At 38.8% G+C, this 27,773-nt stretch overlaps 1 protein-coding gene across 1 annotated transcript in view; it reads left to right on the forward strand.

Annotated features, from left to right (window-relative positions):
• Positions 1-23,446, forward strand: part of LOC111861768 (serine protease snake) — a 32,082-nt gene extending 8,636 nt beyond the window's left edge. Inside the window, exons 2-7 of the mRNA XM_023846605.2 lie at positions 781-1,407; positions 11,430-11,590; positions 16,745-16,848; positions 19,969-20,228; positions 22,355-22,521; positions 23,179-23,446. Of these exons, the coding sequence (XP_023702373.1) occupies positions 781-1,407; positions 11,430-11,590; positions 16,745-16,848; positions 19,969-20,228; positions 22,355-22,521; positions 23,179-23,349 (1,490 nt within the window). The 3' untranslated portion in view covers positions 23,350-23,446. The remainder of the gene's footprint in view (positions 1-780; positions 1,408-11,429; positions 11,591-16,744; positions 16,849-19,968; positions 20,229-22,354; positions 22,522-23,178) is intronic.
• Positions 23,447-27,773: the final 4,327 nt, after the last annotated feature.

The following is a 27,773-nucleotide window of genomic DNA, read 5'->3' on the forward strand; positions in this document are numbered from 1 at the left end:
ATTATTCCCATTAAATTCTACTACTAGGAGTATTTAACTAAAATATGTTTTTGTTTTCAAGTCTCAGTCAACTAAGGCTTAAACATTTCCATTTTATGAGCTGTTTATTGTTGCATTCTGCTCTTTAAAACCTAAAACTTTCATCAAACAACAACCAGAATGCTTTTGCATCATGATTCATGCTCATTTTCTTCCACATTGAACTGCATGCCAGATTACCTCAACACTCCTACTTTTAGGATCATGCCCTGCTAGGTGTAAAATGGAGGGTAAGATTAGGATGGATATTAAAGAAATGGGAGTGTTAGGTTGTGGAATGTATTCATCTGACTCATGACAGGGATTAGTGATGTGCTCTTGTGAGTGCATTAATGAACTATAAGATACGACAAAAGGACCAGGAATTTCTTAAAGAGCTATCAGATTCCCAAGAAGGACTCTGCTCCATAAAATTAGTTACTTAAAAGTTACCCATATAATTTGTGTGGTAGGTATCCTTCACTTTTGGACTGAAGTGTATAAAACATGAAGAAGATTTTTAAATTTATGTAGTAAAACTAGATTACTCATCCTGTACCAGCAGTGTACTTGTAGTTGTCACTTGACTTTGAACGTTTCTTAAAGCAGACCCAACACATAGAAAAATGTATGTTTTCAGTCTTGCTATTATGTCATTTTTAAGGCTGGTACTTCTTTTTAAACACTGTATGCTAAGCTACATGTGTTGCATTGCCTGTGTTAAATTAGACAATAGCTTTGTTGCTGTTTGTTATGTTACAGAAGGAGACTTGTGTCTGCAGAAGACTGGAGAAGTTGGCGTGTGTCAGTTATTGACCCGATGTACTGCAGTTGTTCAGAAGGTACTTCAAGGGGAAAGGCCTACTGTCTGCAGTATTAAACTGGATATGCCCATTATTTGCTGTGACATGAGTCCTGCTGTCAGACTTCAGCCCCAGGGTCCTCGTAACATCATACCGAAGCAAAATCCCTCAGAATTTACAAATGAGTACTACCTATCTGATGCTGCCCCATATCAGTTATCTTCAGTAAACTCTCCTGTTAGGTATTCAAGAGGAAACAGAAATGAACCTTGGTGGCTAATTGAAAAGCCATTTATTGAAACTGTTCCTGATACTTCAGTAAAACCACAATTCAGTAGCAGCAGCAACAACAGCAGCAACCACAACAGCAACAACAACAACAACAACAACAACAACAACAACGAAAATAATAATCACCGCCCACATAGACCAAACCTTGAAACTTCACAGTATCACTGGTGGTATTCTGAGAGGCCATTTACTTCAGCTCCCCTACCACCACCAACTAGGGAAACAACAAAACCCATTACCAAGCCTAACCAATCAACAGTCAGAAGATCCGGTCGAGAGAGAATTAGTGAAATGAGTAAGTTGAATCTGAATACAATAAACAGCTCTTTGTAACAGTAATTAATAGCACATAATTTTTATTTTTCATGAATGACTGATAATTTTGACATTTGTTATCTCTCATAAAAATCTGAAGCTTCAATCCAAGTGTTTTGTCTGAAAATCACACACAAATTTTGGTACAATGACCAGCAGAGCCCAGTAAATACATGTGTCTGCAATATTCAAGAAGCATTATTACCTGAGACTGCAGTTACTACAGCTTCCTCTGGGTGGAAGCAACAATGAATTAAAACAAAGCATATCATTATAATTTCTTGTTAATGTGTTCATCACTTTCAGAGACCATATGTCAATATTTCTTTCAGATATTGTTACTAGGAGTAAACAGTTTTATTTATATACAGTTTATTAGCTTGTGGATGTTACAGTGAATTATGAAAATGAAACCTGAATCAGACCCATTTTTAATCACCCATTTCCAAGTTTTGATAAATCGGTTCCCTCTTTGAAATATACAGTACTTACAAGTACAAGCATCTTGTTCCATATATGATACACACTTTATTTCATAATTTAAAGTGAATATATTGCTTTATGTATATTGACATTAGTGGTACAAATTCAGAATTGAATTACTATCTCTGAAGTGTTTCTCTTCTTTCATTACCCAACTGCAGTTGAAAGTGTGTTTCTGTGCACATATTTTGGAACACATTTGGGAAATTTAACTATGTTCATAAATAAACATATTTGTTCCTACTTTATTCCCTATCTACGATTTAAATGATGTAAGTCTTGTAAAAAAATGTTTTGCCATTCTGTGGGTGATAAAAATTCAACAGTTTTGTCATCATCACTCTGTTGAGGAGCTGGTCCATGTTTTGGTCAACTTGGGTTTCAGTTGTCTAATTGCCTCTTTAACTTCCATTCTTTAGTTATTATTCCCCAGCCAGTTTGTGCTTCATCATTAATTTGGAGAGTCTGTTTTTCTGCATTCTGTGAACATTTCTTTCTTGCAGGATCCCCAATAGACTGTTTCAAGCTATGAAATAAAGAATCAAGTTTAACTTAAACTATCACAATACCCCATACATTAACCAAGACAGATATTTGTGAGGCTTGATCTTTGTTAACAACTGCATGCAACTGCATTCCTGTTAAAAGTGGCATAATGCTAAAATGGGGAGGTGAAAAAATAAAATGAATACAAATCTCAAGAAACAGATATTTGAATACCCTTATTTTTGCAGATGACCAATAATAATGCCTCGTCCAATTCAATTCAATTCAATTTATTTACATTCCGTAAAATCCAGATACAGGTAGACACCATAGGATATGGAACAAGTCAAATACAGTGATTCTGCACAATAACAATCCAATCAAAAAATTAATAAGAATACAAATTACATAAATATAAGTTAAATGTCCTTCAATTTGAGACTGTTAGCAGGAACGGTGTCAATGAGTACATCGCTAATACATCCAGGTGCTAAATAAATTAATGCAAAACTACAGGATGACATTTCTGACAGAAATCTGTCCATGATATTCGGAGGATGAAAGCTGATTAAAAGCAGAATTGTGGCAAGAGAAAAAACCAATAAATTAGCACTTTAAATTATCCCATATATTAATTATTACACAAAAATGAAAAAGACAGATCCAGAAATATGAAAGTTCTCAAAATTATACACCTAGTAACATACTGAAACTGCCATATGTTTGGAAGAATAGGAGCAGAAGAAGAAGAATGTTACCTGTTTTATCTCACCCTGGACAATAAAGACTAAAGACAGACACAGAATCACAGCTGCTGAGATGAAACCCATGACATGTAAAGAAAAGGAACAAAACACATTAAACGAAATAAGATAGAATTTTTGTGTGCAATGACTATGTAACTGGCACAGTAGATCATTGAAGGTAGCAGTGCAAGGGCCAGTTTTATGGCTCACCCCTCATACTCATACTCAAGTAACTGGCCACTAAATATTGGGTTAGCCTGAAAATAAAGAAATTGTTATGATGATGATAATTTGTTTATTAGCCTAATTGCCATATTTCAAGAAATAAAAGCAGGCATATGAGATCACCTTGCTGTCCATGAGTTGCTGGGTAGGGGCTCGGTAAACACAGACCCACAGCAACAAATACACATACAACAAGAGGATAATTGTTGGATGCGTTGTTTTCTTGTTGTTTTCTATGTTGTCTTTGTTGTATCAGAGGAAAGTAAGCGACTGGTTCTTCCCAGAAATTATTTCTTTATTATTTTTAGCTGGATGAATAGTGACACACATGACAGTTCATAACAAAATATGTGTGAAAGTAATATACTACTGGAGTCCACCAAAGCAGGTATGAGTTGACTGCTGGCAGGAAGGAAGAAACTGGCCAAATTATTTTAGTGGCAAACGAAGTCCTAATTTCTTAGAATTAACATAAGTTGTCAGAGGCCTTTCATTCATTAGTTTCACAGTTCTTTTAAGATTTTATTGCATTATATGTGGCTGTCTACCCAGTAGCATAATTTTACAGTTAAAGATGTTCTTTCCTGTGCCTGTGTGAGTGCTTGCATAACAGGAGAACTTGTAACTGTGACACTGGCTAGTTAACTGACTCCATGGAGTAGAGTAATTGTTGAGAAGCTAATAATAATCACTCATCTATTCAAGAAATACCGTGAATTTTATGAAACACAAATATTTGTTACCATATTCACACACACACACACACAAAAAGAAAAACTGCATCTGGTACCTGTCCTAAGCTAGATTAAACCATTTTAATATTGAAGAAAACAGTCTTCTGGGATGTGGCACCGTGTAGACGTGGTGTTAACCGACGTTTCGGAGGAACGTATCGCCTCCATCTTCAGGGTAGAAGAAAAAATAAGAAAATCCTTCTACCCTGAAGATGGAGGCGATACATTCCCCCGAAACGTCGGTTAACACCACATCTACACGGTGCTACATCCAAGAAGACTGCTTTCTTCACAGTCACCGCCATGAAACCTCAAATCTTACATTTTAATATTATCTTCACACCTAACCCTGGGTCTTGTAAGTCATTTCCTTACTTCAGGTTTTCTGATCAAAATTTGCATGACTTTCTCATTTCTCCATTGCCTGACCATGGCAGTATCACTGATTTCATTGCCTTAATAATATCTGGTAAAAAGTATAAATTATGAAGCTACTTGCTGTCTGCTTTTTCCAGTCTTTAACCGCATATCCATTTTACGTGCACGTACGATCGTTAGCACACTGTTCTCAAACACCCTTGAAGCGTTTTTCCCCTTAATGTAAGAGACCAATCTCCAAACCAAGGCCCAGGCCCACACAAGGCTACAAGTAAAACTATAATTTTTGATATTTATTTTCACATGCTCAGACAGCAGACAAGAAGACAGAAGATTCTGAACTGAGTGATAGCAAGTGTTCCATGGATTTAATCTTCATCGTGACTGTAGTTATGATTTGTTACTGTGGTAGCGTAGTTTGTTGAGGCACTATGCTACAAGTTGGAAGGTCGCGGGTTCAAGTCCCGATGAGGTCATTGGATTTTTTTCAATTGACCTAATCCTTCCAGCCGCACTATGGCCCTGGGGTCAACTCAGACTCTAACAGAAATGAGTACCAGGAATTAATTAAATAATTTTCCTGGGGAGTAAAGCGCGGCCGGTGCGTAAGGCTGGCAACCTTACCGCCATCTTTGGGCCAGTTGTCTAGATAATGTGAAACCCTCAACGTCTCACAACCCTATGGGACTTCACGGCCTGGTACAGGGATAGCTTTACTTTACTTACCTACTGCTGTTCTCCTATCCAACGGCTATTGGGGGCCCTATCCCTGGGGGTAAAGCAGCAGGGGAGTGAAGTTGACCACCCACTCACCTCCATCAAGTGCCAAGGTCAAGAATGGTGGAGTCATACCTACATCCACTTACCATATTCCTTCATAGCGTGGTGCTTAACTACAAAATTAAGTACAGCGATAATTTTATTATCTATCACCATCATCCTCTCATACATTCTACTGACAAGATATTACCAAATACTCATTTTTCTCTGCATGTAACTCTAGACCAAACTTGCAAGCATCTTACAAGGCTTCTGTGCTTCTTTTATTGCATTCATCATTCTCACTCAGTGCATTAATCATAGCACAGGCCAAAAGCTGACTTGCCTCATCCCTTCATTTCCCCCTGGTTTTCTCAAGCATTCCTAATGGTGTCTTTTAAATTCCATAGAACATTTCTTTGTTTAAGAGCATTCTAAATAGGAAATTTCTGTGACAACTGTCGTATATGTTTAATAAATTTTAATTAGGAGCCATATATAACATGACTAATTAATATCGGAACACAAGTCTGTTTTATTGGACTGTTGCATGCTAAATTATAAACGGGAAAATCAAAATATAAGGGAATTTCCCTGAAGATGAAACAGGACCTCATTTTGAAATAAGGCATGATGTCACATATTGTACTGAAGCTTATAATGGGAACAGGCAAATATTTTTGTTTGCTTCCATAACTCAACGTTATTGACTCACATTAGCACATCTGTACTATACATTCTGGAGTCTTATTTCACTGACTCTGAAGGTCAAACATTTCAGTGCATTTTCCCTATGGGAAAGGTAAACTGGGGATGGAACTTACCCTCTTTTAAGGAGAGGTATTTAACAACACTACACAATCATACTCATAACTGCCACTGACTGAATCTTCTAGTCAAAGTGAAACTTTTCCTTGTATTAGCCTACTTTATTTATATTTTCCCTTCTTATGTTTTAAACGTTTCATATAATAATATACAAAGTCTTCACATATTCCATATTTAACATTACTTTTATTTAAACAATCATCTTACAGCCAGTTACACAACAGTTATGAGTTGTGATAAAGGTGTTCAATATTGTATTGTATTTTATTTCATCCGCTTTGCTACATAGTAACATTTGGACACGTCATTCGGTAATATAAGTTAACAAAATAAATCTACAAAGTTACAAGCATACTACCAACTGTATGTCAATTGCTAACCATGACCTCATTTAATAATGTCCGAAATATGTCCACCATCCACCTCAACAGCATGGTGTGTATGCAGGAGGAATTATCACAATTTGAGAATGATTGCTGTGTAGGCATCATGCTTAAGGAATCCCACAAAATATAACCACAAGGATTAATCATGCCCAGAGAGCTTTCAACTTTCAACTTTATTTTTGTCCATAACTGAAGTGAATACAATTGGACATGTCAAGAAATAATAATTAATACATCACATGTCAAGGTCACATAGAATTTACACAGTGATTTATCACTATAATGTAGCAACCATTATAAGGAACATAACAATAAAAATACAGAAGAGCATAGTGGGCAAGACCACCCTACTCCAAATTGGCCTTGGTAATGGTTAAAAATTACTTGAACAGGGAAATGAGTGTTTAAAATTTCCAGAACAATAATAGTAAGCTATATCCATGCCCCAACTTGGTGGCAAAGCATCTAAGTTAAATGACAATTCATTTCATACAGAAATGGAATAAGACTCTCTTTCATAAATGCCCTGTAGTATTCAGCATTCACATTTACGTCTTGGAATACTGGGCCCACAGTACAGACAGCAGACAAAGCATGCCAAACTGTACCCTCTACTGGATGAACAACATCAGAACAAATGGTCCTACAAGAAAAATTAAAATTCAAAAATAAAATAATCAGTACTTTAGTGAAGATCCTGTAGATATTCATTTTACAATTATCATACCACTGTCACTTTGAAGAAATTACTACATACAGAATAAAATAAGCAAAATAACTTCTTTTATTTCAATAACCAAAACTCCTTCAACACACTGTCACACTGCTAATTACTTTCATGTTCTAAGTATGTACCAAAACTGAAAGAAGGAATTTCCTTATCTGCTCTGATACAAGACAAGTCCTGGTACCCACTTTAATGAGTCTTGGGACCACCACACTTGGGGCATTTACATTTACATCTATTTTTCACTTCATGGATCCAGTCATCTCCCCATAGGGCTGGATATAAAACGTGTCACATATTAAAAATTCATGATGACTACACATCATTTGTCCTTGGTCCAATAAAATATATGATCAGGCCTCACACAGATAGCTCAATTTGTCAGGACAACACAAATAGATCGTGGATAGGCATGGATGTTTGTATTCTTTTGTCATGAACGAGGCCTTGTAATGCCTTAGTCCATCAGATAAGAAGTCCTTCCCCATGCTGGAAAGGTTCTGTGGTTGGATGGATCAGAGCACTTGTGTGTAAAAGCAGAAGAAGTTACTAATCAAGTTATGTCATCATATTCTAGGGATGTGATTAGAATAAGTTATCCAGACACACAGTTCAGGTGGTGTATTCATTGAATAGCACATTAAGTTTATAAATATGAACTACTAAATTGGAAATGGCAGTTAATTGCTATTTTTTTCTCATTGACAGTAATATCTTATCTTATCTACACATCGTAACAATGATTCTACAGCTTACTGATTTAATGACCAGCTTCTTCAAACTAGCAAGTGTATGCCCTGATAAACTTGCCAGAAAGAGCATGAGGTATGTCACAAATTCGTAGATATTTATGATGGTTTCATCAATTTCTAAATACATAAAGGTACTAGATTGTCAAATGCAACAGCAAAGAAGTTAAGAAAAGTAAGAACACTGTTACAGTTCTAGCACATTTTGTTTCTGCTAATTACCCTGAAACTTATAAGACTTGCAGAAAATGTGTACTGGACTTAAACTGTCTTGATTGAAACATTTTCTTCATTCTGAAAAATGTTAGCAAGTGACACTTGACAAGTTCACAGATACATGTGTAATTTTAGCACAAAATTTCTGTTGTCTGATTTTAACTCAACTTAGGATCTGATGAAAAAAAGGCTGTGCCATAGCTCAAGTGGTTAGTTGCTGGCTTCCCACCGCGGTACCCTGGGTTCGATCCCGGGTCTGGTCAAGTGGGATTTGTGGTGGACAAAGTGGCGCTGGGGCAGGTTTTCTCCGAGTACTTTGATTTCCCCTGCCAATCGTCATTCCACCAATTGCTCCACAATCACCTTCACCTATCTTCTGGGGCTGGTACAATAGGCAAGAAAAGGCTGCAGTACATGGGACTCAGTCCCACCCCACTAGCAATAAAAAAGAAAAATAGAATCTGATGAGAAAATTTAGTAAAACTCTCCCCATACCAAATTTCATGAAAATCTCTTAAGCAGTTGCTGAGTTTTATATGAACAGACAGACACAGACAGAGAAAGACATGGCACAGCAAATAGGTTCCTTTTTACTACCTGTTACAAATGTGTCAAAAACCAATATTAACTCCCTTAAATAGGGTCAGGATCAAATTATAACAAAATTATATTCTTCATGTGGGGGAAGCCAGGTATTCCCCCCCCCCTCTGGATCTGTGGTAAAATAAATATGGAAAAGCAGGACTTATTAATAACAGACCTTGAAATTAGTCTCTTACTTACACATGGAGCTGAGCCCTTCCAGAGGAGCCGCCAATTCTGCAGCTACTCAAGAATTTCCCAGCATTCTATGGAACACGAAGGTTCATTACCGTGTTCAGAAGAGCCCTCCACTGGTCCATATCCCGGGACAAATCTATCCAATCCATACCATCCCATCCTATCTCTCTAAGATCCATTCTAATATTGTCCACTCACCTACGCCTTGGTCTTCCCTGTGGTCTCTTTCTTTTGGTTTTCCCACCATTATCCTATACGCATTCCCTGTCTCCCCATTCGTGCTACATGACGTGCCCACCTCATCCTCCTTGACTTGATCATTCTAATTAGTCTCTAATAAATTTTATTCTTCTACCTTAAATTCTTTTTAGAGTGATCAGCAAAGATAACCTTAAAGGGCTTAGATGTAAGTTTCCCCCTTCCCCTTGGAAACAGTCATGGCAGCACCTTATGTATCTCAGTGGTGACAAATTACTTTTTGTCACTGAATCCATCAGTCTTAACCATTTCAGCAGGGAATATTCACAAGAGTTTATGTGTATAACGTATTCCTCCAGATGTGGCCTGCAGTGACAATGGGAATTACAAGAGATGTATTCTGGAAAACTACTTTGCAGAGTAGGCCCTTGACATGCATGTGCACTCCAGGCAGGGCTTATTCTCAGAGTACTCTTAAGGACATTTGCACCCAGAAATTGCATCAGATTATCTGCTCAAGGGAAAACAATTTTCCTTGCTAGAATGTTCATGGTTTTTCCAAGTAATTTCTGATATGACTTGTGTATATTACCTGGGATGGTGGCACACAACAGTATTCTGTGTGAGCACTTCTTTTGCATGAAACACAAAAATGTTATGAAAGTCAAGATCATTAGATCTCATGTGCTTCAGTTTTGGGGCAAGAAATTTGTCATTTCTTGATATCTCTCACATGTCACTATAACAATGGGGCTATTGTGTGATTCCAATGGAACACAATGCCATGCAGAGCTTGTTGACAGAACTGGCACAAAGCTGGGTTCTGGTATAACCTGTAACTTTCTGGAATGTGCATTTTCTTATACACCCAGACTGTGGACAGTATCCAGGATAAGGAAAAAAAGAGCTCACTACAAATTTTGTAGCTAATATTGATTACAAATTTTCTAAAATTGTACATGTGTTGTCAAGTATCTATTATTATTGCTCTGACATGGTTATGCTCAATGAAAATATTAACAACAGTTTTGTATATTAGTCTTGCACACAACAGTATTGTACAAAAGGCCTGCATATTTTTATTTTTTTAATATGCTTGTTAATACTGTTGTAACTGGTTACAGTTTTTATAACACCATCGTGTATACTTAGTCTGTTGGTTTCATCACATTTTAATTGTAGTATATTCAGATGAAATGATATAACAATATTATGGCTGTTCTATGAATGATGAATCAGGCCAGTATCAGTCAAGTATCAGGCTGAAAAGGATGTTATATTATGTTTGATTTGTTTAATTCTGGTCTGTCACACTAATAATATCATGAAAACTTAAACAGTTCTGTCTAGTGTGACTGGTGAAGATTTTTCTTATTTCAATTATTTATGCCCTTACATGTTTCGGTCTTCAAAGACTATCATCAGAGGGACACTTTTACATCAATAGAGTTAGAAGCCACTATTACAATACATGTTCTAAAAGTTAAAATGTATACATACAATATTAATAATATACAATTGAGTATAAAATCTAAAGTCTTTACAACTACAGTGGCTGTTCCAATATGTTAAAATATTTTTAATTGTTTTGTTAAGACTCTATTGGAATTCATAAACCAAGCAGGTTCGTGTTGTCCCTCTTATTATGCTGTGGAACCAACACTAACATCATAGACCCAAGGAGTATAAATATGCGGTACAACACACTGTAGAACAGTAAACACAACACAGCGCGCCACAAACACATACATGACAATATCAAAAGTAGGATGAAATAACAGAAGTTTTTACAAAACATAATAGGACTGCTGAAATAATACAATATACCCCTAATATATTTGCAGATCCCTCTTCTTGAGAATGACAAGGCGGCACGCATTTGGCCCCCATCAGAAGAAATGATAAGAGGGATGACACAATCCTGCTTGGTTTACAAATTCCAATAAAGTCTTAACAAACAAATTATAAATATTTTAACGTGCTGGAACAGCCACTGTAGTTGTAAAGACTTTAGATTTTATTCCCAATTGTATATTATTAATATTGTATGTATACATTTTAACTTTTAGAACATGTATTGTAATAATGGCTTCTAACTCTATTGATGTAAAGGGGTCCCTCTGAAGATAGTCTCTGAAGACCGAAACCTGTAAGGGCATAAATAATTGAAATAAGAAAAATCTTCACCAGTCACACTAGGCAGAACTGTTCAACTTTTCATGTTATATTATGTCTTTTAAAGTAGGACATATGAGATTAGCAATTCGTCTGGTATGTACAAAAAAAATGTTGTTCATTCTGTTTCAGAATGTAAAGAGTATTCAAAGCTGGTAACTGCTCAGGTTGGAGTCCTACCTCTAGTGCCAACCCCTGAGCCTGTGTATGTTGACATACCAAAGTGTGACTTTACCAGTGTGCCATTGATTGTGGGTGGTGAAGAAGCAGAGCTCAAAGAATTCCCTCACATGGTAATGGCAGGTCAATACTGAAGAGTTCTCAGTATCTAGAATTCCATTCTAGCCACTTTAACTCCTTTAACTTTGAAGTTCACCCAAAAAATATTTAAAAATTAAGTTTTTACCTCACAGAAAAAACACTGTATCTAAATTACAAAAACCAATTTGTTAATGCTGCTTAGGGAAATAATAGCAGTTTCCTTTGAGAAGTGTATATTAGGATTTCTCTTCTTCTGACATTAAAAAATTTTTCTTCAAAGTCCTAATTTTTACATGTGAAATAAAAGACAGAGTGGAGAAATTGGTCAGCATTCATCAATGAGATTATACTGTATATAACTTGAATTTATCCCACTGTAAATAATTAAAATTAATATATAATTAACAATTTATTACATGCATATATTATGTACAAACATTTCTGCAGGCAAAATACTCAGTAGTATTTTCCGTGTCACTCACTCATGGAGCCGAGCATTTCTTGAGAAGCTGCCAATTGTGCAGCTACTCAAGAGCTTCCCAGCATTTTATGGAACCCAAAGGTTCATTACCATGTTCACAAGAGCCCTCCACTGGCCCTTATCCTGATCCAGATCGATCCATTCCATACCATCCCCTCCTGTCTATCTAAGATACATTTTAATATTATCCACCCAGCTATGTTTTGGTCTTCCCAGTGGTCTCTTTCCTTCAGGCTTCCCCACAAATATCCTATATATCCTATATGAATTCCTCCTCACCCCATTCGTGCTACATGCCCTGCCCATCTCATCCTCCTTGACTTTATCATTCTAATTATACTTGGCAAAGAGTACATGTTATGGAACTCCTCATTATACAGTTTTCTCCAACCTCCCGGCATTTCATTCCTCTTTGGTTCAAATATTCTCCTCAGCACCCTGTTCTCAAACACCCTCAGTCTGTGTTCCTCCCTTAATGTCAGAGACCAAGTTTCACACCCATACAGAACCACAGGCAAAATTATAGTTTTGTATATTCTAATTTTTATGTTTCTAGACAGCAGACAAGAAGACAAAAGGTTCTGGACTGAATGGTAGCAAGCATTACCCAAATTCAATCTCCTCTTAATTTCCTCCTGAATCAGGTTTTGATTTGTTGTATTCATTCCCAAATATCTGAACTGTGCCACATTTTCAAAATATCTGTTATTCCTCTTCATGTCATGATTTTGCCCTGCATTCTGGTGACAAGACAGCAACATATACTTATGTAGCACATCCACAAAGTAAGTTTCCCACTTGTCCCACAGCTAGCAAACCCTATATTGCGTGAAGTGATTGTGCGTACGTGATAGAGCAATGACATAGCATGGCGCATGCATTAGCAGAATTTCCCGCATTCCCATAGTAGCATCATTGCAGCTGTTGAAGATGGAGGCTTTTATTCAAGCTCCCGACGACTGTGAAGTGCGGTCAGTGATAAATTTTTTGAATGCACACAGCATAGCACCGATCGAAATTCATCGTCAACTGTGCTGGGTCTATGGGTCTAACGTCATGAGCAAGCAGATGGTGTGTCACTGGTGTAGAAAATTTTCAGCAGGTCGACAAATTGTGCATGATGAGAAGCGCAGTGGGCGGCCATCCATCATTACAGACGACCTGGTGGAGCTTGTGCAGGAAGGCATTATGGAGAATCGTCGCGTCACAATTGCGGAACTCAGCAGTCATGTCCCGCAGATTTCCCACACCTTGTTGCACGAAATTGTCACGAAGCTCCTGTTGTTCAGGAAATTGTGCGCCAGGTGGGTGCCGAAGCAACTGACACCAGAACACAAAACAAAGCACATGGAGTCAGCATTGACATTTCTGCAGCGGTACCATGATGACGGCGACGAGTTGCTGGAACGGATCATCACAGGTGATGAAACGTGGATTACACACATTACCCCAGAAACCAAGCAGCAGTCAATGCATTGGCGTCCCAGTGGATCTCCCTGTAAGACGAAATTCAAGCAGATGTCGGCAAGGAAAGTGATGTGCACGGTATTCTGGGACAGACGGGGCGATCTCCACGTCGACTTCCTGACCAGAGGTGAGACGGTGAATGCTGAGCGTTACTGTGAAACACTGCAGAAATTGTGACGGACCATTGAGAACAAGCGGCGCAGGATGCTTGGTGCCGGTATTGTCTTCCTGCACGATAACGCTAGGTCGCACACGGCTCGACGGACAGCAAGTCTCCTGCAGGAGTTCAGCTGGGAGGTGTTTAATCATCCACCCTACAGCCCGGACCTCGCTTCCAGTGATTTCCATATTTTCATACACCTCAAGAAATTCTTGTCCGGTGAGAGTCAGCGTTTTGAGAATGACAGAGGCAGAGATAATTGTCACACAGTGGTTCCAATCCCAGGCGGCAGATTTCTACGACACAGGTATTCAAAAGTTGGTCCCATGGTATGACAAATGTCTCAGTTCCAGTGGCAATTATGTTGAAAAATAGCTGAACACTTGCTATATCTGTTGCAATAAATATTTCCATGAAATTGTGTTTTATTTCTGCAAACGGCCCCAGGGAAACTTAATTTGTGGATAAGCCTCGTATTTTTCTCTGTGTTTTCTTCTTGACCAATCTTCTTACTAGAACCAGTTGAAGTTACTGTGTTTTTCTTTATGGTATCTATATTATCACCCAGTAGATTCACATCATCAGCACAGACCAGAAGCTGATTTGTCCCATTTAATTTCAGTGTTACCTGGTTTACCTGGACCTTCATAATGGCATATTCTAAAGCAATGTTGAAAAGCATTGACGATAAAGCATCTTGTTTTAGACCTTTCTGGATAGGAAAATTATCAGACAAAGGTTTATGTATGAGTATGCTGACATCACTAGTGGAAGTTGTGAACTGGGACAATGATAGACTCCTTCCACTGATCAGACAATTCTTCCTTATTCAGAATAGAATTAATTAGCTTATGGATCTTAGAACGTAATATTTCACCTCCTGCAGAACTACAAATTCTTCTAATTTGTCACCAAAATAACTTATTTGTAAAGGAATACAAACAAGAAGAGAAGTTTATGATGGTCCTGAAAGGGGGCAGTTTTGCTGGTCTAGGAAAAAATGTTAGGGAGTGTTGGGCACGAAACCTATGTGTAAGGAGAGAGGTCAAGAGAGTGAGTCGCAGGCATACTGGGGTGGAAGAGGCAGCAGAAGGAAGCCAGGACATCAGGGTGGAGGCTAATGAGTGCCTGAAGAGGGCACATTTTGTGCCCTGATAAGGGCAGAGTTCACAGACCTGCGTGGCCTCGCGGAGAACCCAGATCTGTAATATGTGATGGAGGCTTCCTACAGTCTTTCAGGGAGCATATGAAAGGTTTCCATGACTTGCTCAGAGAGAAGCCATCCTCCCTGTTCATACTCTTGGGATGGAGCTCCATCTCAGTCGCCTCCCTGATGATACAATCCATGTATCTGGTCTTAGTGGAGAGGATGGTGGTGTGGGGTAGCTGGATGCAGTGCCCCAAGTTGATACTGTGCCCTGCCATAGCTGACTTTTCTGGTTGTTCTAGACAGATAGGTTGCTGGTGCCCCTGCAATCTGCTGTCAATCAAATGGCCTGTCTGCCCAACGTAGACCTGACTGCACTCACAGAGTTGCTGTATACTGGTGGCTTTTTGTTGGGCTGGGCAACCCTCAGGTGAGGGTTGAGGGCCCTGAAAATCTGCCAGTTGATATGGCCACTTTGCCTGAAAACGTCCCCCAGAAACACAAACTCTGTATGAGAGCTGTCTTGATCACACAGAGCTCTATCCCTGTGTACCAATATGGAGAGTACAGCATGCCTGTTGGATGAGAGGTGATAAGAGTTTAGGTAGAGACTGGAATGGGTAGGTGTATGGTACAGTTATGGTCCAGAGAGCCATTGGGTCTCCTTTAATATCTATGTCAGGGAAGGGAAGATGGCCATCTCCATCTCCATGGTGAACTGAATGCTCTGGTGGAAACTGTTCAGGTGGTCAAGGAAGTCCCTCAGTCTGTTGGGCCTGTGTGTCCAGATCACAAAAGTGTTGTCCATGTAAGGGAACCAGCAGAGGAGCTTATGAGCAATGATCTCCTCGAAATCCTCCCTCCACGCAGAAGTTGGCGATGATTGGAGATAGTGGTGAGCCCATAGCCATGCCATCAATTTGTTCATAGAACTGGCCAGCGAGACTAAAGTATGAGGCTGTCAGGGCATGGCAGAAGAGACTTAGCAGACTCATGACCTCCCTAATGTGCACCCTGTTGAAGAGTGACACCATATCGAAGCTGACAATTATATCCCATGGTCTGGCACAAAAGGAACCCAGTGTGCAGACAAAGTCTATTGAGTTCTTTGTGTGGCATGGAGATTTGCCAGTATGAGAGCCCAGTAGGCCCAACAGGTGTTTGGTCAAGTGATAAGTGGGGACCCCAATAGTGCTCACAGTAGGCCCCAAGGAAGCCCCTTGCTTGTGTATCTTTGGCAACCCAGGCAGTCTTGGGGAGCTGGAACCCTGTGGTCGAAGTTGCTGGCAGATGTCCTCCAAAACTGAGGATTTCTTCTGGAGAAGCATGGTCTTGTGCTCCATAGACTCAGTGGGGCCCTTCTTCCAATTGTAGTCTGCAGTATCCAGTAATACAGTTGAATTGCCCTTGTGAGCGGAAAGCGCTGTGAGTGCCTCATTGCCTTTCAAGGCCCTAAGGGTCCTCCTCTCCACAACAGTCAGGTTGGCCTTGGGTCTGTGGGAACCTTTTTGGGATCCTGATGGTCTCCTGACACACCTTTCCATCTCTCTCCTCAGGCAGGGTGATATGTTTTTCCAAAATGTCAGTCGGCTTTCAACAGACTACAAGAAATAGAACTCTTAATGACTGACTGAGATGCTCCTAATTTAGTAGTTGCTTCCCTGTGAGAGAGGCTGTTATATGTATGCATCCTTAAGACATAACTTCTGATATTTTTATATGTAGTGAAAAGAACAATCACTATGCAAAGAAATGTAAGATACCAATAGCACTTTTTTCAATTGTGTTCAGAGATACAGTATTTTTAAACAAACTTTATCTTCTTGTATGGGTTAACATAAAGATCGACCCCTGAATCTTGATGGGGCCAGTAGGTCACTTGTGTCCTTGCACAATGCAATTATTTCTTTTTGTTAATCATATGATTACAGGTGGCACTTGGTTATTTGGAAAATGGACACATTGACTGGAGGTGTGGTGGGTCTCTGATCAGCGAGTACTTTGTACTCACGGCTGCACACTGTGCCCCCAGAAAGTAAGTTAAACGTATTTGTCATGTTACCAAGGAGGTGATGGAACATATTGATATATCACATTGTTCTCTGAAACCATTTATTAAATTTAAGGACAGGAGGATAATACTAAAAACATCTTAGAGGCCTAGCTTGTGAACTGAGATAATGCAGAGTTTGCTGATATCTAGTTCTGTTTCCACTGTTAGCCATGTAACAGTATTTACAGTTGATGTGTACAAGTGTGAGATTAAAGGTGTTTCTAAAGATAGATCTTTATCACACAGAATCTGTGAAATGCAGGACAATCATAATCTTCAGTGTGAAATTACATAATGAAGGAACTGTTTACATCCCACTTACCAGTTTATTAAAATTATCTGCTGAACTTCTTAAACAACTGCATGACTTTTTTTATTAGAAGTGAACAGAGCCTATTATACAATATGTTAGCTGTTTCCAGTGAAATAACTTGTTTCTGTCTGGTTTAGACAATTATCTTGCAAAGATATGTGTCATATGTGTTTTAGCATTTAGATGATCATGATGGAAACAGCATGCCGCTTTTAGCAGAGAGTAAAATGGGTAACTGGCTAAATACTGAAACACGTGGAAGCTTGACAGCATTTGTTACATTGATTCATACTGCATTTACTTGACTGACAGCACAGTGTTACAGATCATCTTCATTCGCATGTTTGGCATCCTGTCACTAACACATAAATATGCCCGATCACATTTACGGGGCATGCGATAGCATAGTCGGTTGAGGCACTATGCTACAAGCCGAAAGGCTGCAGGTTCGAGTCCCGATGAGGTCATTGGATTTTTTCAATTGACCTAATCCTTCCAGCCACACTCTGACCCTGGGGTCGACTCAGCCTCTAACAGAAATGAGTACCAGGAATTAATTAAATATTTTTCCTGGGGAGTAAAGCGCGGCCGGCGCATAAGGCTTTCAAACCTACCACCATCTTTGAGACGACTGTCTAGATAATGTGGGACCCTCAGGGTCTCACAACCCTATGGGCCTTCACGGCCTGTTACAGTGATAGCTTTACTTTTTACTGAATGTACATAGGGTCAGTGTTGTTAGGCAGATAGAAATACGTACAGTTGAGCCATTAGTACTTGATCCTAGCCCTTGTGATTTTGAAATTGCTATTGCAAAGTTGAAAAGGTATAAATCACCAGGTAGTGATCAAATTCTGGCAGAAATGATTCAAGCAGGGAATGAAATATTAGTTTCTACGATCCATAAGCTAATTAATTCTGTTTGGAATAAGGAAGAATTGCCTGATCAGTGGCATGAGTCTATTATTGTTCCAGTTCACAAGAAGAGTGATAATACTGACTGTAGTAATTATCAGGGAATGTCACTGCTGCCAACTTCTTACAAAATTTTATCCAGAATTTTTCTCTCATTGTTCAGTCCATATATATATGAAATGATTGGGGATCATCAGTGTGGATTTTGACATAACAGATCAACTGCTGATCAAATATTTGCATTCATCAGATACTGGAGAAAAAGTGGGTGTACAATGAGACAGTACATCACCTACAGGCTTAAAGAAAGCCTATGATTCAGTTAGGAGGGAAGTATTGTACAATATTCCGATAGAGTTTGGGATACACATGACACTACTTAGGCTGATTAAAATGTGTTTAAATGAAACGTATAGTGTTGTCCATATAGGTAAACATTTGTCTGATAATTTTACTATACAGAATGGTCTAAAACAAGGAGATGTTTTGTCGCCACTCCAACTTTGCTTACAAATTGGCCATTAGGAAGGTCCAGGAAAACCAGGTGGGACTGAAATTAAATGGAACACATCAGCTGCTGGTCTGTGCTGATGATGTGGAACTACTTGGTGATAATATGGATACCATAAAGAAAAACACAGTAACTTTAGTTGACTCTAGTAAGGAGACTGGTCTAGAAGTAAACACAGAGAAAAATAAGTATATGTTGCTGTCTTTTCACCAGAATGCAGGGCAAAATCATGACACGAAGAAGAATAACAGATGTTTTGAAAATGTGGCACAGTTTAGATATTTGGGAATGAATACAACAAATCAAAACCTGATTCTGGAGGAAATTAAGAGGAGACTGAACGCAGGTAATGCTCGCTACTATTCAGTCCAGAAACTTTTGTCTTTTTGTCTGCTGTCTAGAAACATAAAAATTAGAATACACAAAACTATAATTTTGCCTGTGGTTCTCTATGGATGTGAAACTTAGTCTCTGACATTAAGGGAGGAACATAGACTGAGGGTGTTTGAGAACAGGGTGCTGAGGAGATTATTTGGACTAAAGAAAGATGAAGTGATGGGAGGTTGGAGAAAACTGCATAATGAGGAACTTCATAACTTGTAGTCTTCTCCAAGTATAATTAGAATGATCAAGTCAAGGAGGATGAGATGGGCAGGGTATGTAGCACGGATGGGGGAGAAGAGGAATGCATATAGAATATTGGTGGGAAAGTCAGAAGGAAAGAAACAACTAGGAAGACCAAGTGTAGGTTGGTGGACAATATTAAAATGGATCTTAGATAGGATGGGATGGTATGGATTGGATTGATCTGGCTAAGGACAGGGACCAGTGGAGGGCTCTTGTGAACATGGTAATGAACCTTTGGGTTTCATAAAATGCTAGGAAGTCCTTGAGTGTCTGAGAATTTGGCAGCTTCTCAAGAGGGGTTCAGCTCCATGAGTGAGTTACAGATCACGCACCATTATCACCACTCCCAGCTGCAACCCTGCATATACTCAAAGGGATGAGTTTGTGCCAGGGAAAAGATGAATTATGGTGAACCAAATTAATCACCACAGTAAATGGTCATCACATATTGCAACAGGATTCAATCATTGATAAAAAAACAGACATTTCATGACATAATACTGTCAGCAACTGTTTGAATTTAAAGTACCAAACTGATAATAAAATGTACTCTGATATATTTTGATTCCCACATTGATGGTCAGAATGGTACTGCTTGCACTGACCTCAGGGTGAGAACCAGTTGACCAGCCAAATTGTTCAGTTAATGGTCACCAAGTATGTGTAATGTAACAGCTGTATAGAGCTCTAACTACAGTGTAAATTACTGGCAATTAATTCATCATTATTCTTTCAGTAATCCACCAACAATTGCACGATTGGGTGATCTAAATCTGAAACTGACCAATGATGGAGCACAACCAATAAATTACTTAGTGGAGGAAGTTATTCAACATCCTCAGTACAAGCCACCTGCCAAGTATAATGACGTTGCTCTCCTCAAGTTGGACCGTCAAGTTGAATTTAGTGAATTCATTCGTCCTGCATGTCTCCATCAAACAGATACCTTCCAGATTAATAAGACCGTTGCCACAGGATGGGGAAGGATAGACTATGGTAAGAGAACAGTTTGCTTTGCAATGGTTATGGCATATGGAAAAAACAAGAAAGTGTATATAATTCTGATGCGAAAGCATTAGAATGTAGCCACTTGGAAGACCAACTAGGGCATGAGGATAATATTAAAATGAATCTTAGGGAATCTGGTTGCGAAGATGGGAAATAGACGGACTTGATTAGGATTATGTCCTTTCATGACAGCAGTTATCAAGCTTTGACTTCTAGAGAGTACAAGTATAAGAAGTGCATAGATATCATGGAATTGAAAAGTAAGTGGAGCAGCCTCCAATGGCATAGTATAAATGGATTCCTGTCTATGAACACACTACAGTTACATGCTGACATAACATTATAAACCTGCCTTTCCCTATAGACCAAGGAAAATCGACAGATGGAGTACACTGCATTTGTTGATAGCACTGGAGAATAAATCCTGTGTATCCTTAGCTTACTTTTCTTCCTTAAGGAAGAAAGTAATCTTATAAGAGCAGCATATTGTCTGTGTTCCTATTTCAGCTTTTTAATTGACTGATTCTTCATGAAACTTTGTATGGACATTTTCCTTTTAGAGGTCACCTCAGCTACATACTTTTTAACTTATACAGCCAGTGGTAATAACATGGTGAAAACACAGATTTGTAGTGAGGGCATCACTAGCACTCCCTAATCTAGGTCCTGATATTAAACATAGTAATATACCTTTCAGAAATATGCATCTTTAATTGATGCTTTTTCCTTTGAGAATATAAAACAACAAAATGTCAGCTGCATGAAAACTGCATTTAGCTTATGGTTTGATAGCCATAGCATGTTACACTCAGAACAGAGATAGACTATGGACATATCAATTGACCTAAGTGTGTGAAAGTGAACAATTAGAAGAATTCCAGTCATGTGAAACTTTTGAGATTATGCCTGACAAATTTTATGTAGGCAAAATACATATGAGGGAGAGTCAGTAAATAGGTCACAAATGGATATAAAACATAAAACATATGATATTTGAACCTGGAAAAAATATTTATTTCTCGACATATCCTCTGCCAACATTGATACACTTGTGCATTGAAACCCACAGCATATAAGCCTTTTGACTGTTGTCTCAGCCACTTCCACACCTCTTCGTAGCCAGCAAAACGTTTGCCATCAAGGTAGAACTGCTTTACATGACAGACACTTCCCACCATAAACAGGAAACATTTCTTTATGAATAAATATCCTTTACGTTGAGTCCTTTTGTTCACGAAAATTTGCACAACAGAACTCCACTATTCAGTAGTATACCCTCAAGCATGCTCGCCATTTTGACTACAGAAACCAATCTCTGAACAATCGCATGTGTGTCTGCTACATAGACTGTCATGAACATCATGAAGCTGGACTGTGCTGCTACGTAGTGACACACATAGAAAACCTATTACATCAATTACAGCTGTTTTACCTCTGTTTATGACCTATTTACTGAAGCCCATGAGCAAAATTTAATTTCATTGCTGGATTATAAACTGACATTGTATAAATATGACAATAAACAATACAAGATCTATAGGGCTTTGGGAGCTCTAGCTAAAAATTAAGGACTAGGTGGCATAATAAACTACATGTTTCCTTTGTGAGATTATCTTCATTCAAAAGAGTGTGCATTTTTCATCCAATAGAATATTTAATAACTTGCCATACAATATATATTCCTTGAAAGACAATATTCATACTTTTAAACAAAGGCTAAAAGATTATCTTATTTTAAATGCATTTTATTCGGTAGATGAATACATGGCATACAGGCAAGCATAATACATTATTGAACTGCTTTCTTCATAGTCACCGCCGTGAAAGCCTCAAATCTTACATAATACATTATTGTTGTCTTTCCAAGATTATGTATTATCTAGATTTGTTATATGACTGCTTTTTATTTTATTATTGTGTTTTTATTTTATAATTCTTGAATATTTTAATTGTTGAGACTAGATTGCATTTTGCAATGTCATTTTGCTGATGAATTCAATATCCAGTCCGGTTTCCGGACAATGGATCTGTGAAATTATGTATCTATGTATGTATGTATGTAAAATGCTTTGTGTAATACACACTGATGTTACCTTTCTTGATGCTGTTCACAGCTGAAAAGAAAAGTGATGTTCTGCTCAAGGTAGTACTCAGCATCATTGATAACAGACAATGCAATGGATTGTATGAGATGGATGGGGTAACCAGAGAACTGAAAGATGGTATTGTACCATCCATGATGTGTGCTGGTGAATTGGAAGGGGGTAAAGACACATGCCAGGTCAGTTGACACATTTCTTATATCAACTGTTAAAACAAGTCAGTCACTACCACGTTTTGGATGAGCTTAGAGAGCTCCTTTGTTGTGTTTCTGTATTATTTGTTTTGTACAAAAGAACCAGAACAGACACTCGTGCTCTCTGCTGTGTACACAGTGTCACAAACATGAATTAAAATGTCATAAAATAACCCTACAAATAAATAAATAGATGAACTACCAAATACATAAATGACTAAAAGTAGGTCTAAGAGGGGCCTGTATCTACACAGCAGTGGAGGATGACGCTGTGAATAGGCCGGTATGTACACTGTGCACTGACAGTGACTGCCCCATGAGAAGTCCGGAGCTTCTAGCTGTAATATGTACAGATGGTGATATCCATATGAGAAAACATTTACAAGGTGATGGTAACTATAAGGAAAGGGTGGTAAATTTTTGGAAGTTTTAGAATCATTTTACAGAAGAAAAAATACTGCTTAAAGGTGATGAGGAAGAATCATATTCATAAGTGGCTATGGCTTCATATGATAAGCCTTTTAATAAGATAAATTCTGAACATGTTTGATTCTCACTTCTTTAGCACTCAGCACACAGAGCAGAGAAAGCTTCCTGGTGGTTAATGAAGACAGAAATGCAAGCTATGTAACTCTGTTTTAGGGAGATTCTGGTGGACCTATCCAGATCACAAGGCACAACAACCAATGCCTCTACAGTATAATAGGCATTACATCATTTGGAAAATTCTGTGCTGCAAAGAATGCTCCAGGAGTATACACCAGAGTATCATCTTTTGTACCATGGATTGAAAGTATTGTATGGCCTGAGTAATATCTGGATGTGATTTGATACTTAACCTATGTGAATATATTTCAGTGTGCTGTACAATAAAGTGGATTGTTTACTCATACTGCAATCCCAAAAATCATACAGATGTTTGTTTGTACAGGATATCAGATTCCAATTAATGCCCAGTGAATCTGGTTATAATACCCACAACTCATGTATGTGTCCAGTGCATGTAGTCCACAGATTCTTAATATTCTACAGTTTTTAGGACTTTCCTTGAGCATAATTTCTGTCATAATGTTACATACAGGCAGAAGCACCAATCCTTGCATTCTCTCTACCTAGATGGAGCTGAGCCCTTCTTGAGAAGCTGCCAGTTGTGCAGCTACTCAAGAATTTCCCAACATTTTATGGAACCTGAAGTTTCAATACTGTGCTCACAAGAGCCCTCCACAGGTCCCTGTCCCGATGCAGATCAATCCAGTCCATATCACCCCATCCTGTCTCTCTAAGATCCATTTTAATATTATCCACCCACATACACGGTGTGTCCAGGATCCATTAGGACTATTTTTTTTTAATTTTGTCCTGCAATTCCATCTGTTGGCGAGTTGTGGCGTTAAGATTCTTGAAGTTTCAGCTGTGGCTGTCTATAACTTCAAAGCTCAAGCATCGCTGCATCATGTGTTCTCACCTTGAATGTAACAGTACTGTTCTGACCGTTCTGACACTCGTTGGAAAATCGTGGTTGAACAGATAGCCAACATCAAATTTTGTTTGAAGTTAGGCAAAACAGCCGGAGAAGCATACGAAGTGATGAAAAGTGTGTATGGTAGTGATTGTTTGAGTCACCTGAACACTTCGATGGTATGCTGTATTTCATGACGGCAGGGAGGACATTGAAGATGCTCCACGTGCATCAAAGTCAAGAACAAGTCGCACTAAAGAAAATGTGAAAAAAGTGACCGAAATCCTTGCATCAGACAGGTATGTTTCTGCAAGACTCATCAAGGAGCTTTTGGGAATACCAAAAAGTACTGTGCCTCAAGTTTTGACTGAGGATTTGGGCAAACAGAAGGTCTGTGCACAGTTTGTACCGCAAGCGCTGAAAAACATGAAAGAGTTAAACATTGCAAAAACATGTTACGGTCGGCTCAAAGTGATACAAAATCGATTGTTATTGGTGACGAGACATGGTGTTTTCAATATGAGCCTCTCATAAAGCGGCAGAGTGCAGTGTGGTTGAACCAAAAGAAGCCAGCCAAAACCAAAGAAAGTGCGCATGCAAAAGAGTCTAGTAGAAACACTGCTAACCGTTTTCTTTGATTCCAAAGGAATCATTCACAAAGAATTTCTGCCAGAAGTCAAACAGTGAATTCTGATTATTATCTCAGAGTCCTCAATTGTTTGTGGGCGAGAATTCTTCGAATTCCATCTGAATATCGAGAGCAAGGTTCCTGGTCGCTCCTCCACGACAATGCCCGACCCCACAAATCGAAGGTCATGCGCGATATTTTCGCCAGAAAACGGATCAGTCTTTGATCATCCTCCATATTTCCCAGATTTGGCTCCAGCAGATTTCTGGTTGTTCCAAAAAGTTAAGTTGGCGATGAAAGGAGACCGTCACGACACCATCCAGGACACCCAAAGGGAATCTACCGCAGTTTTAAATGTGATTTCACAAAAGGAGTACAGTGACTGTTTTCAAAAACTTTTCAATCGATTTAGCAATGTATTGATTCAGAAGGAGGCTATTTTGAAAAACAAAGAGTGACATTTTTAAAATAATTCATGTCTTGTATTTTTACTGAACACAGTCCTAACAGAACCTGGACACACTGTGTATGTCTTGGTCTTAGTAGTGGTCTCTTTCCTTCTGGCTTCCCCACCACTATCCTATATGAATTATGCCCTGCCCATCATAACCTCCTCTAATTATACTTGGCAAAGAGTACATGATATGAAGCTCCTCATTGTACAGTTTTCTCCAACCTCTGTCACTTCACTTCTCTTTGGTCCAAATATTCTCTTCAGCACCCTGTTCTCAAACATCCTCAGTCTGTGTTCCTCCCTTAATGTCAGAGAACAAGTTTCACACCCATACAGAATTATATACGTAGTTTTGTATATTTTAATGTTTATGTTTTTAGACAGCATACAAAAAGAGGAAAGATTCTGGACTGAATGGTAGTAAGCATTACCTGAATTCAATCTCAACTTAGTTTCCTCCTCAATCAAATTTTGATTTCTTACTGTCATTCCCAAATATTTGAAATGTGCCACATAATTAAAAAAAACAAGGTCTGTGAATTATGACTTGAATTGCTTCTGGAACCTTTACCACAATACTTGCACATTGCTTTGAGAATCACTACCACTATTCATACTAATAAGAGTCTGTAGAAAATTTTATAATATGTAGGGCAATCCAAAAGTTACCCAAATTTGAATTTTGCGCATGAATGGTTATGAGTACATTGAAATACCGCTAGGTGTCTCCTCACACATCCTTCTTGAATCAGTGTGGCAAGCAGCGTCGAGTTGAGTGGTTGGGTTTATTGTTGGTGAACGTATTTCCATTGTTGTGTTTCCGTGAGTTTGTGGTTTTGCGATGGCTGACTTGAGAGAGCAGTGTGTCTGTATAAAGTTTTGTTTCAAACTTGGGAAAACTGCTACAGAAGCACACCAAATGTTGAAGCAAGCTTTTGGTGAAAACAGTTTAGGCCAGACACAAACTTACAACTGGTATAAGCGTTTCAAAAATGACCGAACACTGACTGATGATGACGATCGTTCGGGACAATCATCAACGGGCAAAACACCAGAAAATGTCGCGAAAGTTAGGGATCTGATTCTGCAAGATTGTAGACTGACCATCCAAGACCTCTGTAACACCTTGGGACTAAGTTATGGTACATGTCAACGAATTTTGTCAGAGGAACTGAACATGAGGAGGATTGTGGCAAAGTTTGTGCAACGACTGCTGCAAAATGAACAGAAGCAGCATCGCTTGGAAGTCTGCAGGGAACTTCAGCAACAGCTTCAAGAGGATCCAAACTTTCTTTCGAAGGTTGTCACTGGCTACGACCCTGAAAGCGAGCAGCAATCATCGCAATGGAAGAGCCCTTCTTCACCTCGACCAAAATAAGCTCGACAAGTCAAGAGCAACATTACGTCCATGTTGACCTGTTTTTTTTATATTGATGGGATTGTTCATAAGGAGTTCGTCCCTCCTGGTCAGACAGTCAATAAAGAGTTCTATCGTGATGTTCTAAGGCGTTTGAGATAGTACATGAGGAGAAAACGTCCAGAGAAGTGGCGCACGAATGACTGGGTACTCCACCATGACAACGCATGACCACATACGGCTTACATTTGTGCAGGAATTTTTGGCTAAAAACAAGATGGCAGTTGTTCTCCACCCACTGTACTTGCAAGACTTAGCTCCATGCGACTTATTTCTCTTCCCCAAGATGAAAATCAAGTTGAAGGGGCAAAGATTTGATACAGTTGAGAAAATTCAAGTGGAAACGCAGACGGTACTAAACACCCTAACAAAAAAAGACTTCCAGGATGCATTTGAAAAGTGGCAGAAACGCTGGGATCGGTGTATGCGCTCCCAAGGGTGAGCTCCCACCCACTTTGAAGGTAATGGTGCAGAATAAAATCTAGGTAAGATGTAATAGTTTTTATTAATAAATATTTCTGGAACTTTTGGATTGCACCACGTATCATCAGGTGTTGCTCATTAGGTGTGCAGTAGGAAACAGGAACCAAACAAGAAAGTTACATTTTATATGTATTAGCTTCTTTGGAGTTTCACATGTTCAATAAACCATTTACGAACATTACTTTCACACAGCTGATCCACAAACATATCAGAATGGGTCAGTGGCTCTGTACTTGGAAACATTAATATCACGGCTCAGACTGAAGTATCTGGAAACGTTTTCGCAGCATTGGGAGGAGCAAACAGCTATGGTGAAGGCACAGTATGTGACAGGCAGACAGCTACAGTGTGCAGGCATGTACATGGAAAGAACTGGGCATAAATGGTTTCAACATACACAGTTAACTGCTGATAAGGAAAGTAAACAGGAGACAGCTGCTATATCAGTCAGTCAGTCAGAAGAAATTGCATTTGCACTGAATTCCAAACAGAACAGTTTACTGCTTTTTAAAATGTCATCACACTTTTATTTTATGAGTGAGCACAGTAGCTGGCTACAGGATGGATGATTAGGGTTCAATTCCTAGCAGAGGCAAGAATATTGATTTTCAAAATCATCCCAACCAATCAGTTTCCCCAGCAATACAGTTCCATGACATGAAACTGAGAAATCACCCCCTCCAGTGCCAACATTAAGATTGTGTGACTCTCAAGTCCTTAATTAAACAGGGACAACTGTACACACCTCTTTATTCTTTTATTTTTCTACTTTAGACAGAAATATATTAACATACTG

The sequence above is a fragment of the Cryptotermes secundus genome, unplaced genomic scaffold (genome assembly GCF_002891405.2).
Source record: "Cryptotermes secundus unplaced genomic scaffold, Csec_1.0 scaffold383, whole genome shotgun sequence".
In the NCBI taxonomy this organism is placed as follows: domain Eukaryota; kingdom Metazoa; phylum Arthropoda; class Insecta; order Blattodea; family Kalotermitidae; genus Cryptotermes; species Cryptotermes secundus.